Here is a 19,594-nt window from a genome sequence, read left to right as displayed (position 1 = left end):
AAATACACATAAAAGAAATAGTGTAAGAAAAATATCAGTGTGGGGTTTTTTTTATACGCGAAGCATTTTTACTCCTGCATTAAAAGAACATTAAATCAACCTCAGCTGGTGTAATTAAACGATAGGCAAACATTTTTACATTGCACTTCTTTGTTATCACATGCAGTGGTTTTTGGAAGCATTTGTCATACTGTGTACTCTGTCACAGGTGTAAATGTCATGCATGATCCAAACTGTGAGGCTCGTGACGAGGTTGTTTACTCTAGAACAATATACCCAAGGAGTGGTCAGTATCAGCAATGAATCAGCTGAAGCAGAGCACAGAATAAGTTTGGCTGTTTTGCCATGTGTGGAGTCAGCATCTCAAGCTCACATTTTCAGGGTCATCAGTGTTGTCACCACAACCACAGGTGTTGTGGACAGATGTTTAACATGGGTCCTGATCTTGGGACTGAACGTGAATTATATAATCAGCAGCTAGAAGGCATTCTTGCTGTGTACTTTTCCACACAATCACTTTATTACTTCTTGTGGTCCATGACTGGTTTTGAAACCATCAAAAGTACTGTTGCTCCTTGTTCTATCAGAGGAGGGGATAGTTCCCATGAACATGATTTTTAGGATTGCAGCTGGAATGCCGAGCAGCATCCCTAAATCTTAGGTCACTCTGCTCCTCTGGAAAACAACAGCTTGCTCCATGAAGGAGAGGTGAAGGAGTTCAAGTACTTCATGGTACTTTTTAGTGACCATGGAATCCACTGCAAAGTCACTCTACAATACCTTGGACGTGATAGGTGAGCCAGGCCAAGGCAAAACTCTTGATATACCAGTCAGCCTACATTCCTGCCTTTACCGGTGGTTAGGAAATTTGTCTAATGACCAGAAGTTTCCTTTGCAGGGTGGATGGATTTACTAATCAGGTGAGAAGTTTTGGCTCAAACACCTAATAAAAATGTCTCCCCCATTTCTCTCTCTTTCTCTTTTTTGTTTTTATTTTTTTAACAATAGACACCAATCAGTTATTTACTGGAGACATTACATATCATTAAATGCATTAAATGTAGAAAATGTTCAGAGCTGTATCATTATGTATAATGTTAGGGTTATTATTAGTATTAATGCATTAATGTGCAAGCATCATTTTAACACTGTACCCAGTGACGATGCATATGTTGAATGCAAAATATCAGCATGTGATGCATCTCAGGAGACCATGGTGGTATTGGTGTTACAAACTCCCATACACACATTATTCACACATAATTTTCCTTTAGGGAGATATTTGTCTACTATAGGTTATTAAGCATGGGCAATAGTAACAGCTACAAAACAAATTAATAACACTAAAATCAGTTCAATTCAATTTTATGTATATAGCACCAAATCACAACAGTCGATTTGGGGCACTTTACATTATAAGGTAAAGAACAACAGCAACAATCAAATGACCCCCTATGAGAAAGCACTTGACGACAGTGGGAAGGAAAAACTCACTTTTAACAGGAAGAGACCTTTGGCAGACAGGACAATGTGGAAAAGAGTCAGATGTTAACAATAACTAATTATTAAATGCAGAGTGGTGTACTGGTAAAATGAGTGAAAAAAAGGTAAGTGAAGAAGAAATCACATGCATGAAGCAGGAAAACATTAAAAAAAAAATCGGGTTTCAATTTAATCTTTCACGTTTGAATGTAACTTGTGACGACATGCTTTTATTTTGTACGTCCAAACGTCTAACTTCCGGCGCTTCTGCAGTCGTTTGCCGCTGTCTTGCGGCGGCGTCGCTCGGACAGCATTCCAGTCACGGTGTTTGGAGCGGCTCGGGGAGGCGGCACATTCCTGCGTAGGCGCGGTGGACTTTCCCGAACCGGACGTTGCTTCGTGTGGGCTGGAAAAAAAGGCGTTTAAAGTCAGTGGGAGCTAATGAAGCTGCTGGTGCGCCACGGGAGCTGTTAGCCGCTGTCAGCAGGTGCAAAGCCGAGGGAGGGGGAAAATGGCCCGGGAAAAGAAATCTGAACCTGTACCTGCTCGTCTTCAGGGAGTGTGACAGACTGATTGGAGGTGAGAGATTCGTTTTGTTTCTCTGGTAAAAGAAAAAAAAGGAAAAGTTCTTATTGACAAAGGTGCTGTGGGGATTACTCACCGGAGTGACGGGAGAGTTTTATAAAGGTTGTTAAGTGAAGCGTTCATAAAAGTATGAAACACCCTTTAAAGTTAACCTCAGGTCGGCATACGTGCAAATAAAGACCACTGGCGTGTCAGTGAGCAAGTAAAAAACACTGAAGAGCAAATAGACATCAAGCTAACAGTGAGTTTATTATTGCGGGTGCTTGGCTACTTAATAACCCATTAACAGTTTGATTTCAGTGTTTTTGGCCATGGCCGGCTGCGGGCGGTGGTGCTACCGCACCTGCGTGTGCTGCCTGTCCGAGGAGGAGAAGAACACCATTGCTGTGGACAAAGAGATCAAGAGGATCCTGAAGCAACAGAAGAAGAAGGAGAGGAGGGAGATTAAAATCCTTTTGCTGGGTCAGTAGAGCACCACACACACCTGTTGGTTCATGCAGCAAAAAAATACCCCCACAAAACACAGGCTAAACAGACATTAAACTGCATTTAAAATTTGACAAGACACCCTAAGGTACACCCTGCATACAAATCAAGTCTGTTTGGCCTGTTTGGTGGCCTCTGCACATGAGTGAATAAGCTATGTAAGGCATGTGTCACCATGTGAGTATATGAAGAATGAACAATGGAGGTTGGGATTGATTATGCACCTGAAAACCACCTGTGGCACACAGCCCAGAAACATACAAGCCCAGTTTTGTTTTGTTTTTTGAGTTAGTCTGACAAGTTTCGGATTGTCTGATTTTAAGATAATTTCACCTTCCAGGCAGAGATACCCTGAGCTGGTGTCATAGGTGAAATATTTACATGATAAATGGTCTAGCTGACAGAAACTCAACTGACAACTCCTTTATTCAATCGTCTGAATTTGAATATTGCTACTGACTTTATTTTGTCTTGTTTCTGCAGCTTCTCTGTTGTTTGTTAGACAAAACCAAGTCATTTGAATATATACGCTTGTCTTTTTAGTGCTTGTGTCAAACAGCAACCATTATAACACAAAGACCAGAAAGGTTTCCTGTATTTTAGGGCAACATGGACACAAGTTACACCCTTGTAATAATCAATGCATGATCCTCTTTTCAGATCCATACTTTCATGCTTTACTTTAAAAGAGTCTTAGTCATGGTTCATAATTAACCTTAATTACTCCGCCTGTCCCTCAAGAACAGCTCATGGGTCACGTTCTGATGTTCAGAGCTGTATGATTATCTTTTGTTTTTTTTAAATGATGTCGTACAGGTCTAAGACTTGACAAAAGTGTCTGAAACCAAGTGTGTAGAGCAGATTGAAGCCTGAGCTCACAGGAATTACTTTACATACAATGTCCTCATTATTATCGTTTAAAAGGTCAGCGTTGGGCTTAGGTAGAGAGCAAAAAGCAGCTGAGATCGTGAGAATTGGTCCTTTGATTTGTATCATCGTGATTTCAAATTTTGAATGGGCAGGAACAGACAGTGCCACCCTCACGTCCAGATACACGAGCTTGACAGGTGTAAACAAACCCAGGTGGAGCGGTCAGATTGAATTCGAAGAAGTCACTGGGCTGCTGCCAGGTCTCCGTTAGACAGAAAATCAAGTTTATGATGAATCAAAAGATCATAAACAAGAGATCCCTCGCTGGAGAGTGCTTGGACATTCATTTCTCATAATATATATATACGATTGAAACATGAGGTCATCATAGGTCCACTTTATTGACATATATTGAATAAGTGGGCAGTGCAGTGTCGCAGGAGTTAGCGCTGTCTCCCCATGCTGGGGCCTTTCTGTGTCAAGTTTGCATGTTCTCCTTGTATCTTTGTGGGTTCTCTCTCGGTACTCCAGGTCCCTCACGGAGTTCAGAGACATGTGTTTGGTTAACTGGCTGTAGGTCTGAGTGTGAGCTTGAATGGCTTTCTGTCTCTGTGTGTTAGCCCTGCGACAGGTTGGCGACATGCACTTGCCTCCAACTCCCTCATGACCCAGAATTGGATTAGTGGTTAAAAAAATTGAATCAGTATTATTCATCCATCCATCTAAATGTGATAAAACAAAGAAAAGTCCCATATTTCTTTATGTATATTAACAGGAAAGTATGCTTCTAAGTAATGATTATATACATTTTTGGTAAAAGTTTTGATTGTTGTAATTTTTTCATGCTTTTTTGCGCCAAAACCAAAAGAATAATACAAAACCAAATCCAATTTTTCTAAAAATGTCTAATACTGTATTAGTTAATCAACTCTCTATCTCTGCAGCTATACCTGAACCGCAGTATCTCGTTATGATAGCTATGCTGCTGCTTTGTGTCACTGTGAAAGAGCAGCAGATACCCATTAAATAGCACACAGTAAATGAGCGTGTCGTTTTTTGGGATGTTTTCAGCAGACCAAAAAGATAATGAGACGCGATACACGGGGGCCAGCCTTTCTTACGTCTTGTGCAAATATTTCTGTCATTTGCAAAAACTGGACTGTCAAGAAAACATCTTCAGCACATCTCACACAAACGCCGCTTTATGATTTTCCTTCAAAAGTTGTGTTGATTCCCAGAATAAAAAGTTTCAAGAGTTTAGTTTCCTCTAACTGACAACTGAACAAAAGAAACACATCCAAAGACCACTCACTCTTTCATCTGAGTGGTTAAGTTAGGATTTCAGGAGCGTTCACTGAAGTCTGTTCACTCCTCTGTACTCCTTGTCTGAGTGCAGGATGCAGACTTAAAAGATAGAACTTTATTTAGGCCATAAAAAAGTATAAATGCAATCACAGAGGCAACACAGGAACCATAACAGATACCTGAAAATTAGACAGAGGAAAAGGCAGGACTATTTATACACAGAGGGCTGATTACACAGGAAACAGGTGGGAAACAAGGTACAGGTTAGCGCGCTTAGCACAGGTGAGAACAACAAGATATGAGGGGAGGAACAGAACTAAAACTATTAAAAATCAACACATTCATCACTAGAATGTAATAAGAACTGAGACTGAAATAATAAAGAAATCAAAAATTGGAATGAAGAACTCAACCAACAGTAATACAAAACACACAGAGCACTAAAGCATCAGTGAAAGCAAACAGAGAACAGTAAAATAATAAACACGACTTAAAACCCTGGGACTGAAACCATGTGAGAAGCAGCATAAATCCAGGGCGCTTGTTATGAAATACAGTCACCACACAGAATGATATGGATACAAAACAATAAAACAAGAAGGGGATAAAAGGTTGACAATAAACCGAGGTGTAACAGAACATAAATCAACTTTTTCCCTCGTCTCGTTCGGTGTATCTTTAACAAAGTATCTTTGATTCTAGTCTGCAGAGAAGGTACCTGCAACCTGTATATCAGGCCTTTTTTTGTTTTGAATTGAGTGCTCGTTTTTCAGCTTCCTGTGGAATAAAGTCTCCTTATCATGCTACTTTATAGTTTGTATTCACAAAAAAGCTTAAGGTTAACACTTTGATCTCCCTAAGGCTACAGGAGGAACTTACCATAGGCTTGGATGCAAAAGAGAATGATTACGTGTTGTTTTAAAGCTGCTTTTCTGACCACTAAGGCTACACCCACATCTACGGGAATATTTTTTTAAACTAGGAGCTTCTGCTTTTGTTTTAAGAGACAATCCCATCCACATGAAACAGAGCTTCTGAAAATCTTCATGCTTTTCAGTGACCCTAAAAAGTTGATTCGGTTCATCTGGACATAGCTTCTTGAGATTTCCTTACCTGGATGATTGAGCATGCATCAAGAATTCTTTTCAGTGACCTAAAACATGGTTGTGGACAAAAGGCCAAAAACTGATATAAAAAACTGTTTTCCAAAATACCTGTGTGTGTGTGGGAAGGGCTTAAGGATAGCAAAATGTGATGCAAACACCAGCATATTACCACCTTTTAAAGATGTTGTGTTAAATGTTTAGTAGATATTGCCATATCTATAGTGTTTTTGCATAGATATTGCAAAAACACTATGAGAGCCTGCAAAAATGTACACATGAAACAGTGATAAAAAACAAAGAAAAAACTTTGTAAACTGTAAAAGTAAGACTGACGCTGTGTAAGAGTAGTGCACTTTCCATTAATAAATAACATGTACACTCTAAATCTAAGAAAAACATTTGCGTGGAGGTGCAATACAGAAGTATTTGTAGAATCTTATGTCTGACAGGTGTGTTCACCTGTCACAGAATGAGGAGTTATTATGCGGTTTTATATCAGTCTGAGGGACAAGAGCTCTGCAGCCTTTTTTGTCTGAAAGGTGCTGAAGTATTCTTGGAAATGGACGGGAATTGTGTTAATGTATGAATGTATGAATTACATTAAATCAGGTAGCACCATCGTCCCATCCTCTTAAATATACTGCTGACAGATAAGTGCTTTAACCTTCTCTCATAATTACAGCGTCTCCATTTTTTCCCCTGGGAATGCAGTGCACGTCTGGCCATTTTTAAAGCACCATTATTTTCAGTTAAAGAAAATAATCTAATCCGTTTCTCGTAACTCGATCTCATCTTTGATCGGAGGAAACCTGAATGAAGGATTTCTGCTTTAAATGTAAATTATTAGCTCTTCTGTTTGCTGCCTCAGGGACTGGGGAGAGTGGAAAAACCACCTTCATCCGACAGATGAGGATCATTCATGGACGAGGCTTCTCAGAGGAGGAGAGGAAGGCTTTCGCCAAATGCATTTACCAGAATATCTTAACTGCCATGACTGCAATGACAGGAGCGATGGCCACGCTCAGAATCCCCTACTCCAACCCACAGAACGAGGTAGATGCAGCATAAACACACACGGACACACCCAGTTACACATCAACGCTTATTCATAAACACGGGTGCCAGCACAGGTATGCGGGCGTCTGACCAGAAGTGCACTCCCAGGATTTGTGGGATTACGCCCACATTGAAGAAGAAGCATGAAACACGCTGGCACCAATATACGCGCATAGCGTTCTGTAGCCTATAAATAGCTGGTGGTTTTACTATAAACATGCACAAATCCTTGGTGCAAAGCTTCTGTTGAAGGATTAATTACACAGGATGTTAAAAAGCCTTGTATTCAATGTTTTTTAAGCATTCATCATGAAATCTCCTCACACTGAGAATCTTGTGCTGTCCTCCAGATTTACGCTAAGAGGCTGGAGGACGTAAGCATAGTACAGGTCACCCAACTGGAACGGGGCCATGTTGACGCAATCCGCCGCCTCTGGGCAGACTCGGGAATACGTGCCTGTTACAGCCGCCGCTGCGAGTACCAGCTCCTGGACTCTACAGAGTAGTGAGTAACTGTGCTTTGCTAGAAGTCAAAACTGCACCACACCCTCTGTGAGGGCTGGGACGCAGTATCACATGATGAAATGCTGTCACAACAAAACACCAACAACAATATCAGGATATGGGAAATGATGATAGACGGCAAGTTTGGAAGAAAGTGCACGTCAGTATCTGTGGGGAAAAAAGGATAACCATATATAGACAAAACGTAGTGGCCGCCACCTCCTCTTAATCTTTGAATTCAGGTGCTTTTAGCCTCATTGCCACAAGGACATGAAATCAGGCACCTAGGCTTGAAGTCAGCCTTTATAAACATTTGTGAAGGAATTGGTCGTTCTTAAGAGCTTACCGAATCCAAGTGTGGCGTTTTAATAGGAAGCCACCACTGCATGCAGTTCTAAACCTCCTGAACTCTTTAACATCCGGACAAAAACTGTGTGCCTGGAGCTTCATGGCATGCTTTCAATGGCTGAGCAGCTCCTGTTGGTGTAATGTGTGGGTAGCCTGGCAATTTTCTCCATATGATGTAACCATTTAGATTTTGTTATCATCATTATTGATCGAGCTGCCTATTTTTTAACATCCCAGAGCCAAGATAAACACTCAAATCACAAAGTAAATAATTCTAACTCCTTATTTTAGGCTGTTGTTTGGGGGAAAAAAATCCAATTTAAAACAGAAATGGCTACAAAACCTTCAGTTCAAAATGAACAACCTTCATTTCTTTCGACAGGAGACACGGCATGCCATTCAGTCAGTGTGCTGTTGCTTATTATCAGTCTGAAAAAGTCTTAATAAATAAGTAATACGGTGTAAGGTGTAACATAACAGCCATAAAACAAAGAGTCGGTGATGCTGATTCTGTTAAAGCTGTTACACAAATGATGCAACAAAACATAAGCACAACAAACCCGTCATCCGTTGCAGTCATACTAATAACAGCTGTCCTCTTCAGTGAACGTGCTATATTTAGACAGGAAGAGGATTGTGCTCCTTCTGCTGCTGTTTGGGGTTTCCATTTTTGCTGTTTTTTTAACGTTGTCATGATATAATAACATCTTTGGTATTCATTTAAATACCAAAGATGTTATTTGAAGGTCTTTATGTTGGCTAAAACAATGCGTTGAGCAGTCCAAGGAGCTTGGAAAGAAAAGTGTCTGGACTTCTTTAAGTTGCTTGAAGACGTTTCAGCTCTCATCTGAGAAGCTTCTTCAGTTCTCGGATGAGAGATGAAACTTCTTCAAGCAACTTAAAGAAGTCCAGACGCTTTTCTTTCCAAGTTCATTAGACTACGATGACCTGGATGACTGAGAACCTTCATGGACAATGAGTCGAGCATTTTTGGATATTTTATCGACCAAACTATTCTGATGACAACTTTTCCCAGTTTGATAAGTTCTAGGATCCCTTCAGATTTATGCCCTAACTGTGTCATTTTTTCCATTTTCCACCTCTGCTTGTCACTGAAATTGTATGTCGCGCTCACGGAGGAGTCTACGGGTTTTGTAGCTACATCCCAAAAACCATATTAAGCCAAAGTGTAGAGCTAACCTCAGACGGGCTTTTTATTATCAACGGGAAAAGACACAGTAGGTGTGAGCTGTACGCTAAAAGTATCTCAAGTGTCACAGAACAAAGCGTGGGCTCAGCCTGCCTCTGTTTTCCTTCTTTTATACTGCTGTTCTGGTCTGTGTTTACCCGGCAGTTCAGTCATCGCGGTGCGTGCTTGATAAGGGACAGGCAGTCAACATTAGCTAATGACAGCTTGTATCAACATGAGCCATAAAGCTGTGGTCTGTACACAGGCTGATGTGGACTCGCTCCATTCCCTTCTTGCATTTTTAATCAGTTTTTTCTTTTCTGTCATCACCGGTTCATCATAAGTCTCGTGTCGCTTCAGTTTGTTTTACTCTGTCATTGACAGATGCAAAGTAAACAGAGGTAATATGCTTTAGTAGAAATATCCTCTAGTGTGAGAAACAGATTTTTTTTTTGCTGTTGTAATATTTTTTCTCTCTTCGGCCCCATCGTGTCTCTCTTTCAGCTACATGAATAATCTGGACCGCATCACCTCCCAGGACTACATCCCCACTGAACAGGACGTGCTGAGAGTTCGATTCCCCACCACGGGCATCCACGACTACTCCTTTACCGTCAATACCATCACACTAAGGTGACCAATCCTCGGATTTCTAACCTCTCACAGGGACAAATCCAATACCTTCACTATTCACTGCACTGTGGAAAAAATACTATTGACTCTTGCAGAGGCTTTGTCTGCTCACGCCTGCTTGGACGCAATAGGATCGCATTTCTGATTGCCTCTGTGCAGACTTCATGTGGGTTTTATTTTGAAAATGTGTAGGCAGTCAGACTAAGCTTTGACAACAGATCCAAAGTTTATTTCTAAAGGACATTGTGTTCCAACATATTATGACACAGACTCTTAAAAGCATTTGAAGTCGACCTAGTAAAAGTCTTTCTTTACTTTCTTTCACATGTATACTGTTACAGAGGGGGAGTGCTGATATTAAACGTGGCCAAAGTTTCACTGTGCGTGTACAAGTAATACGTATGAGCCAAAAGATCACACACTTTGTGTCAGGCAGTTATTTTTACTCTTGAATCTTTATGATGTCACAGAGGGAGGGCATCCTTGGCTTTCAGCACAGCAATCCCAACAACCAGGTGACCAAAATAAGCTTTATTTAAAACTGTGAATCATGCAGAGCTCTTCTGCTAGACTCTAAGAGTACAAATATGGAGCTGGAAATGAACATAATAGGTGCACTTTAAACTAAAGAGAAAACATATCTGGATCAATTAATGGCAAAATAAAAAAGTGAACGAAAGGCAAAGAGGCATTTTTGTCCTTTAGTAAAGTACGTCATGTTCTAAGAAGGACATCTCCACTTCACATCGCAGCTTATTAGCACATTACGGATGTGAGGGCACCGTGTAAGCATTGAAAGAGTGGGAAGCGCTTGTTTTTCTTGCATTTGTACAGAAGCACATTGGCGTTCATGAAGGTTTTCTTAATTAGCAGTGCATCTTGGGTACAACTGTAAGTGGTTTGGGAAATGCTCGGAGCAATGGAAGGGAACGTTTAGTCAGTGACGAGGTGTGGCTGACCCCGTTGCTAGGTGCGACATAGTTTTTCAAAAGGTGGACACAAAGCGGCCAGTTATAAAAAGGCCTGATTAAATAAATTAGTATCCATTAAGACATGCTGTAATAATGAATACTATTTTATGCAGTGAACATCTTTGTTGAATAAATTGGATACTTCATCTCTCGCAGGCACCTGTTCCAGTGTGGATACTTGTTATATTCATTTGCTTCATTTGCTAATTTTAGTACTTAATTGATTTAATATTAACAAAGGAATTAGCTCACATCAGGTACGCAGGGACACAGAGGAAAACCTGCACGTTAATGAATGCCTCTTGTGTGATTTGCTGGTGCAGGGTTCTGTCATAGTTTTTGCATTTTTCCTAGGTGTGCCAGATGCCTCACTGCCTCGATCACTATCATTTTTGGCATTACAGTGTTACTTTGTTGGGCAGGAGAAGTAAGCACACCTCCAGTGAGATCCCTGCTCGATCTCACATTTGGCGTTTCCGCTGCTTACGGTCATTTGGCAATTTGTTGTTTGTTGTTTGTCTTTTGTTTGTTCTTTTACACGTTTCCTTCCTCTGATCACTGATAGGATTGTGGACGTCGGCGGTCAGAAGTCGGAGCGGCGGAAGTGGATCCACTGCTTTGAAAATGTCACCTCCCTCATCTTCCTTGCGTCGCTCAGCGAGTATGACCAAGTCCTGGAGGAGAAAGACACGACTGTAAGAGCGCCTCTGACTCTCATTCAGTTTACAGCTCCAGATTATGAACACAATCATAGGATCTGTGCAGATTTATCTACCAGATAGTTTACCAGCTATTCTAAGGTGCTTGGAGTATTTATATGTAGGTGCTCAGCCATCCAGGTCATTGTAGTCAAAGAAGGTAACTGGACTTTAGGTTTGCAAAGATGCTTCACCTCTCATCCCAGGTATTTAAGAGAGGAAGAGAGTTCCATGTATTTAGCCTTATGGGGGGTTGTCTTTTGAGGGTTGTTGACCCACTATTGATCATCTGCAACATCATGTGAAAAAAAAAAGGCGTGGGTTATTACCTTCAGTGAGAATGTTGAAGGTTGAAAACACTCGGAGACCAACGCGCCATGTGACCTATCGAGGTCACCTGAGTTGAGGTGTGATCGGGGGTTGAAGGTCCTGGAAAGGCTTATCAAGGCTGCGTTGTAGGTGGCTGACGGATGGTGTTGCAATGCCGTGTTTTGGTTACCTCGGAAGTCAGAACTTGGGAGTTTGTAACACTCTTTTTTCACTTCAGCTCCTTATATGTCACAACGTCGCTCTTGTCCTCGGCTGGCCGACGACCCAACATAAACACAAGCAACAGCGGCCCACAGACCGGTTGTACCACATGCTTTGTACACTGCCTCCATCTGACAACAGAGTTCACTGCAGGCAGACTTCTGCTCAGCCAAAGAAAACAAAACAAAAAAAAACAGCTTAAGGGTGAAAGCACAGAGAGACCTTGCCCCAACCCACCATGTGACCTGTTGTGGTCACCTGAGGCAAGGTGTGATCGGGGGTTGAAGCGTCTGGGAAGGGATCTCAAGCCTGCACTGTAGGTGGCAGACAGCTGGTGTCGTAAGCCACCACCTCAGTTTAAAGATGGCTGTTCACACTGGACATAGATCGTGCAAAATGCACAGCACATTTACCATTACACACAGCATACACTGGATTGTTTAGCTTATGTTTGGGAGTTTTTGTAATTTGTTAATAAGTAATGCAGTATATATATGTGTACTGGAGTCATAAATGTGTCTCTCGCTACAGTCATTCCATCGTTTCACCAGCAGGTCTCGCTCTTGTACAACAAAGCCTCTCTCTTATCTCCTCTCAGCCTTTGCAGCCCCCTATCGCCTTCTTCTTCCCTCCCATCCTGTCACTGATCCGTTTATCTCTCCCAGACACTTTCTGGTCTGCCATCGCATTTATTAACCTCCACTGTGGTCCATATGCTGCCCATAAACAACCTATTTCCTCTCTTTGAAGGACTGGTTTCTCCCTGCCTCTGTGATAATGCTCTGTGTCCTCCCCAGAACCGCATGCTGGAGAGTCTGGCTCTGTTCTACACCACCATTCACTCCCAGTGGTTCCTCAACACCTCCATCATCCTCTTCCTCAACAAGACTGACATCCTGACTGATAAAATCAAAACATCAGACCTGCAGAAATACTTCCCCAGTTTCACAGGTCAGCTGGTCTTCTGTTTGTTTGCATTTAGGGTGAGGGTGTGTTGTAGTTTTGCTAGCAACTATCGGACAACTGATCAAACAATTTGTAAAAAAAGAAAGAAAAGAAAACCATATTCCAAGTATTTTAGTTGATTTGAACGCTCTTTGTGAAGATTTGGTCAGACTGTAAGATGTCTGTGAGTGCCTGTGCTGAAGTTGGGGCACTTGTGTGTTTGTGAGTTGTGGTGGATTTAATAATGGCGGGGAGCACTGAGAGCACTAAGGGTTTGATATTTGTGAATCAGTCTGACACTCAGCCTCAACGTGGAGGTTTCAGACATTCAAATAAGAAATCACAGCAGCATTGAAGGCTGAGCCCAGTCAGCAGCCAGATTTCACTGCCATCAACAATTACAATTGCAGCTCATTGTTTGCAAGCGTTTATTTTCATCGCAGCGTGGACACAATCATGTCCAAGACATGAGGGCTGTGATGTTATTCGGCTTCAGCCAATTTGCTTTGAGCATGCAACAATTTCATCACGCCCTTCTACACCTGGTACAAAATGTGTCATTTCCAAAAACGTGTGTGCAAAGTGATTTCATTTTCTAATTCTAAACTTGAAAGTCTCTACTGCCACCAGACATTTTTTGCTCTTCCCTTCTTGCTTTTTTCTTTTCTTTCGTTGCTCCCTTCCTTTCTACTTTCTTATCGTCTTCTTTCTTTCATTCATTCCTTCCTGCTTAGCATCTTCCGCATTTCCTTTTTGCTTTCTTTATTCTGTTCCTTCTTTTCTTCCTTCCTTTCTCCCTCCTTTCTCACCATCTTTCCCCTCTTCCTCCCCCTTTCGGATATCTTTACCCTCTTCCTGTCTTCCTTTCTTCCTTGGCCTCTTCCTTCTTTTTCTCAGGTCTTTGCCACCTTCCTACCTTATTGCTCACCATCTTTGCCCTCATCCTTGCTTCCTTCCTTCTATCTTTCCGTCCATTCTTCCTACTTCTTCCGTCTCGTCTTACTTTGTTTCCTTCTTTATTTCTTTCTTGTAGATGAGTCACTTCAGGTACTCTGTGTGCTTAATGACGAGGTTGCAGCCTTTAACTCTGCTGCTGTTAGAGGCTGTAGGGTGCCCCCCTCACCCCCACACACCACCGCTCTCTCTCTGTAACCCATGGCAACCACAGACAGATACTGTCCTTCCTGCAAGCCCTGCACCCCCACCTGAATACCCCCAGGTGTACAAGTGTGTGTGTGTGGAAGATTGAAATGAGTGACTGAAAGTGAAAATTTGCACATGTGTATGTGCAGTGCACACACTTTGTTTTACCACTAGCATTAGTGGGGTAAAATAATGACTCACACAGGGTCAAGCTCTTTGATGTCAATTTAACCTTAATGACAACTGTGAACAGCTCCTAGCACTGGCTGCTATTTGCCGCTAATGTGGCTGTGTTCCAGTGCAGGGACTGTGTGCTCCTTATTACTGCTACGGTGACTACTTCTGAAGGCTATACCTGTTAATAATCCCTGCAGTCTTCTACTGTTTTTAAAGAGTGAGGAGCTGATTTGAACTTGCAGTGAAATGTTTAGAAATGGTATTATTATCATCAAGAAGGTATTCTAAATGATCTCCGTTTACGGTTTTTCGAATATATTATTTGCAGGGGGTTTTTTCATCTGCTCAGCATGGGGGTGGAATAAAGTCGAGCATAGTGTTAGTTCAGGCAGACCTTGGAGTCAAGCTCTGTATGCCATTATGATCGCTCTGCTGATATCCTTCTGTGCAACTTTAGCCACCTCTGCAAGCTGCTTTGCAACCCAACCATCCATGTCAATTCTGTTGACACTGAACCTTCTGTTCTGTTTTAGGTTTCACTCTCGCAGGATCTTTTTAAGGGCTTGTTTGACACCAAATGGGATTTAGAAGTCAGTACAAAGATGACAACATTAATAAAATAAACAATTGTACATAATTATTAGTTTGGGACTGTGACAGTGGTTTGTTGCTATAGTACAAGTTTTCCATTAGGACACACCATCCTGGTGACTTGACAGAGATGGGTTTCAAATAATTTCTAGTAGGCACTGAAATAGAAAACAGAAAAAAAAACTGGCTCCTGGCTGTGACCACCTTTTTATTCAGTTTGCATATGTGAGCTGTTGTTCAGCTGGCTCAAAAAACACCAGCTGGGAATTTACAAAGGTCTTTTTTTAAGCTAACAGCATTTTTTTTCAGGATTACTGATGGGCAAATGCTGAAAGTTGGCTCTAAATTCGAAATTGAAAATGCTTTGCCATGTTGATTAATCTAATTTCCATCTCATGCTTAGTGACAAGTAAATCTAAAATTCTCTGATGTCTTTGTTCTTCTCCATCAGTCGGTTTATTCCACCCAAATTCATCTCTTTGTTGTCCACTTCCATCTTTCACTTCCACTCTTTAACAGGCAGGAAACATGACCCCGAAGATGCTATGAAGTTCATCTGCAAGATGTACGAGCAGCAGGCCGTCAACCACAACAACCGGGAGGCGTGGAAGACTCTGTACCCCCACTTCACCTGTGCCACGGACACCAACAACATCCGCAGGGTCTTCAGCGACGTGAAGGACACGGTGCTGCTCAAGTCTCTAAGGGACTATGGGATCATCTGAACTTTTACCAGGCAATGAAAGCCAGGAGGAAAGATGGTTCGTGTCTCTTTGTAGACCTTTTACTTGTATGAGAGAAAGCCAAAATGGGATTTCTCTTTTCCACATAAAATTCCTTCTAAAGTGCGGAAGTCAGAACATCAGGCTTGCTTAATATTTTTGTGCCCCTAGTCCTCCTCTCATTCTTCATTTTAATTAAGACGCAAGTGGAGATTGAAAGCACTTTCCTTTCATCACCACGACTATCTCAACTTTACTCTCATCCTCTTCTTCTGTTCAGGAAGTATTTGAAACACATGACGAGGAGCCGGTAAACACTCTCGTTTCTCTCAGCTTGCAGCTTTTTTGCCCAATTTGATGTTTCTTTTTTTAAGATGAAGAGGCGTTCGGGTCATGCCGTGACTGAATTGATCCATAATTGAAGCGGGAGCAGAGATGCTATGAAGTGCTGTGCCGCCATTAACAGAGTAATGACTTTTACAAGTGGAGATGGGGCCACACATGAATGCAACACCACTGTCACACATTCTAAGTGCTTTATGTGTATCTTCCAGTCCCATTCAGGTACCGTAGAAGCCAATGCACACTCCAACGCAAACTGTAAACACAAAGCGTTACTGTTATGAGCTGTATGGGCAATATGAGTTACAAACTACTGCACTCTTTATTATTAGATAACCTGAATGTGGGCGATTGTTGTCACAGCACTGTCCTTCATTGTTTCTGAAAAACACCCACCGGCGTGCCAAAATCCCGATTGATTATAGTTATCTTTCACTGCCAGTATTTCTTTCATGTTATCTGTATTCAACACATCTGTTCAGCACAGACGCCGTCATTTGATGAGCAGAAATCTGCAACTGCCACCTGTTGAGTCAGCGTACAATGCCGTGACAGCACTACAGGACAACAGACTAACTTTTGACTTTAGTGGCCGTGAGAGTAAGTTGCTCTTAAATGATATAAATGTGGAAAGAAACTACAGACTATATGTTGGAGTGGATCTGGACTGAAGTAAAAATTGTATAAACTGTATAAACTGCAAAAGCCAGATGAAGGAAAGTTTAAAAGTATTGAGGTTTGTTTAGATTCACTTTTTTTTCAGTTTTTTTAACTTCTCAGCTTCTCTTTTAACTAACAAACTTGCAGTTTTTTAGTCAAACACTAATTAAAGTGTTCTGTAAAGCAGCTTCGCGTTGGGAATCCATCTGTCAGAGACTCTAAATCCTGACTGGCTCCTATTGTGCTCTTATGATGCAAAAATAGCCAACTGTTTGCTTAATATTATGTCAGAGTGTCCAAAAACTCTGCTAAAGCTGGTTTAGGTACTTAAAGAGGACATCTTGTACTTTGATTCAAAAATGTTCCCTCACAAGCTTCGTCGTGCCACTGGCAACAAATTACCTCTACTTGCTGTCAAATTGTTCAGACAAGGCCACAGACATCCATCATTTCTGTGGTTTTTGTTCACTGGGTTTTTGGCAGATGAATGTATTTAAGGAGTTAACATTTTGCGCAAAGAACGGGATGTGAAATGCTATTGTTGTTTTAGCCTCCAGAGCTGGCAGCTGCTGGAAGCTGGCCAGCAAAACAGAGTGGGCTCACTGAGAGGAGGAGTGCTCCAGAGTAAAGACAAAGACCTGAAAAATAAATGTCACGTCCCATGTGAATGCGTATCATTCGGTTTTTTCAAAAATACAGCAGGACATAGTCCTCTTAGCTTGACTTTTAAACGTCCAGTTCACATACGGTAAGCTAGAGAAAAGCAGGTTTCTGTACTTGAAGTTGTCAAGCACCAGTTTCTTCCAACTCTGCTCGATATTTCTGTCAACTCCAAACACAATTCATGCTCTGTGTTAAAATCATCACCACTCAGAGAGCTGATTGTTTTCTGAACTTATTTTATAAAGTCAAAGATGGTAAAAGGTAAAAAAAAACAAAAACAAAAAAAAAACTCAGCAGGTGATGCCTCATTTTGACAAAACTGTTCCTTTGTTGGCTTTTATTTATTAGCAAAAGCAACTTTCTGTTTTTATATTTTCACCTTGTATATTTTGAAAAGTTTGGATTTGGGAGAAGCTAACAAAATATTCAGTAATTTCACTACATTAACAGTCAATTTATAAAATGTATATAATTTGCATAATTAAAACAAAGTATTTTATCCAAGCTGGTAATTGTTGTCATTGGAGATACTTATTTCTTATAATATGTTAATGCTTATTGTGATAGCATGCCACGTGTGTATTCCACGATTATTGTGTTTCCACAAAGGCGTTGTAATCCAAACATTTTACATAATTACAAAGAAGCAACCTCTGGGTCCGAAGAAGTTTATCCAGCATGCAAGTGCTTTAAACTGCAGTTCCTCTAACAGCCACTTGAGGCTCTAAAAGCAAGTAAATGGTCATAAATCCGACCAATATAGGATCTATTTGACTGATATTTGCGATTCAAAAGTGTGACATTTCACCCGGTATTTTTTAGACACACAAAACATACAGTAAACAGATTTCCCTAGCACTTGTCAGGTTTAGTTATTTAAACGCTGAAAAGGCAAAGTCCAGAAACCAATGGATGACCTCACTACGTCCTTCTTTTATCTACAGTCTGTGAGAATTACTGACACCAAACAAAGCTGCGTGGAAAAGAATATTAAACCATCCTTTTATGATATTAATCGTGTGTTTGAGTTCTGCTCCGTGAGCCTCATTTTATGCCAAGTTGAAAATGCCAGTGACTTTAATGAATTTAACTGACTTTGAAGCTAATATCAGCTCACAGTGGTGGTGCCAGCTGCTTTTTTATTGACTCTATATAAAGTGTTTTGATCTTGACTCTGCTACATTTTTCAGATGTGGCAGCTATATTTTTACATCTTTGATGATGCCCTCTAACAGAAAAGTGTAATTCTACTGTACATGATACCTTTGTGTTTGATTTCATTGTAACTGCTGTATTTTTTAAAACATTGTTGACCAACAGGATGTAAACTGTGTGTTTGAGCTACTGTGTGTGGTAGGTAACTATTTTTCCGAATTGGGAACCCTCTAATTTGGTGACAGTGAATTATTTTATGTAGAATCTGGTGGAGGAAGTGGACTTTTTTATAGTTAATATTAAAAAACCTCTAAACACACATTCCTGTTCTTCCTTCTTTCTTTGTGTCACTATTCACTATGCAGCAGGGAGGTTTTGCACCCAGTAATATCAATAGAATGGATACCAATGCTGATATTGGTTTCAGATTGATACTAGCACAACAGAAACAAAGTATCAGTCCTATCCTCTAAGTTCAGTGTCTAGCCCACTGATTTTTGTTTAAAAAAAATAATGTTTTTGGAGGTAAAACTACTAGCCTTACCCAATACGCAGGACTCAGGAGACCAGGGACTTAACTTAAGGTCACCTTTGCTAGTGAAACTTATGGGAAAAGATACAAAATGCAACGCTGAGCTTGGCTGAGCCAGAAGTACAAAAACTTGGCGACAAAGGGAAACCACTGAATAACGTAGCACGCACCATGAAGGAGAACAGGACAAGGAACTGAGGAAACAGGGTTTAAATACACACATTAGGGAAAGCGGACACAGCTGGGGGAAAACGAGACACAGGTGAACAGAATCTAACTAATGAGACAAGTGGACACAAAAGTGATCAAAAGCACACAAAACGAAGGACTGGTGAAATAAAACAGGGAAAAAATAAAACATGAAACTGACGAACACTAATGGGGACCTAACACCTAGACACAGGGGAGACCAGGTGACGAGAACTCATGGAACAACATAATATATCCAGAAACTGTAACCCCACACAAAATCCAAAACATAATAACATAACAAAACATAACTCTTAACTTAGGATAAAGAACACAAAACTCAAAATATGCATTCAAAGACTCAGGATCATGACACTCTTTGGACACGAGTAAGGACCCGAATGCAGACACAAAGCTCAGTTACAAAAGGATAAACCAAAGGCCGACATCTAGAAATAAACTACAGCAGGTGTAAGATTAAAAAAAAAAAATAAGACCAGAGAAAACAAACCTTCAAAATAAGACAGAAAGCAACCAAAAGACATGTAACTAATACTGAAACATGAAGAGTAACACTAGCATGACAGCAGAGCTGGGCAGGAGGAAATGGAGGAACTAGAAACACAGAGAAGCACAACAGAACCAGCAACTATAACAGGGACCTTCACAGATATGTCCAGAGTGAGCCGCCGTGTCTGTCTGCGTGATGTG

At 41.0% G+C, this 19,594-nt stretch overlaps 1 protein-coding gene across 2 annotated transcripts; it reads left to right on the top strand.

The window, feature by feature from the left end:
• Nucleotides 1-1,746: 1,746 nt before the first annotated feature.
• On the top strand, nucleotides 1,747-18,481 carry LOC100697855 (guanine nucleotide-binding protein subunit alpha-11). Of its 2 annotated transcripts, none has more exons than XM_013268257.2 (8): nucleotides 1,747-2,061; nucleotides 2,357-2,529; nucleotides 6,703-6,887; nucleotides 7,241-7,395; nucleotides 9,436-9,564; nucleotides 11,101-11,230; nucleotides 12,562-12,715; nucleotides 15,140-18,481. In XM_013268257.2, the coding sequence occupies exons 2-8, from the start codon at nucleotides 2,379-2,381 to the stop codon at nucleotides 15,343-15,345; spliced, it is 1,110 nt and encodes a 369-aa protein (XP_013123711.1). In that variant the 5' UTR covers nucleotides 1,747-2,061; nucleotides 2,357-2,378; the 3' UTR covers nucleotides 15,346-18,481. The 2 variants fall into 2 exon arrangements, with proteins under 2 accessions (XP_013123711.1, XP_003440095.1); XM_003440047.5 differs by having other exon boundaries at nucleotides 2,368-2,529; nucleotides 15,140-15,345.
• Nucleotides 18,482-19,594: the final 1,113 nt, after the last annotated feature.

The sequence above is a fragment of the Oreochromis niloticus genome, linkage group LG23 (assembly GCF_001858045.2).
Source record: "Oreochromis niloticus isolate F11D_XX linkage group LG23, O_niloticus_UMD_NMBU, whole genome shotgun sequence".
NCBI lineage: Eukaryota > Metazoa > Chordata > Actinopteri > Cichliformes > Cichlidae > Oreochromis > Oreochromis niloticus.
The sequence above is the reverse complement of the archived record's forward strand: the minus strand, read 5'-3'. Positions and strand labels throughout refer to the sequence as shown.

What these genes read in the sequence shown, in the direction of transcription:
- LOC100697855 (XM_013268257.2), top strand. Translation starts at nt 2,379, where the DNA reads ATGGCCGGCTGCGGGCGGTGGTGCTACCGCACCTGCGTGTGCTGCCTG. An exon ending in TGGAGGAGAAAGACACGACT is followed by an intron (nt 11,231 to 12,561) that starts GTAAGAGCGCCT and finishes TGTCCTCCCCAG; the next exon opens with AACCGCATGCTGGAGAGTCT. An exon ending in ATACTTCCCCAGTTTCACAG is followed by an intron (nt 12,716 to 15,139) that starts GTCAGCTGGTCT and finishes ACTCTTTAACAG; the next exon opens with GCAGGAAACATGACCCCGAA.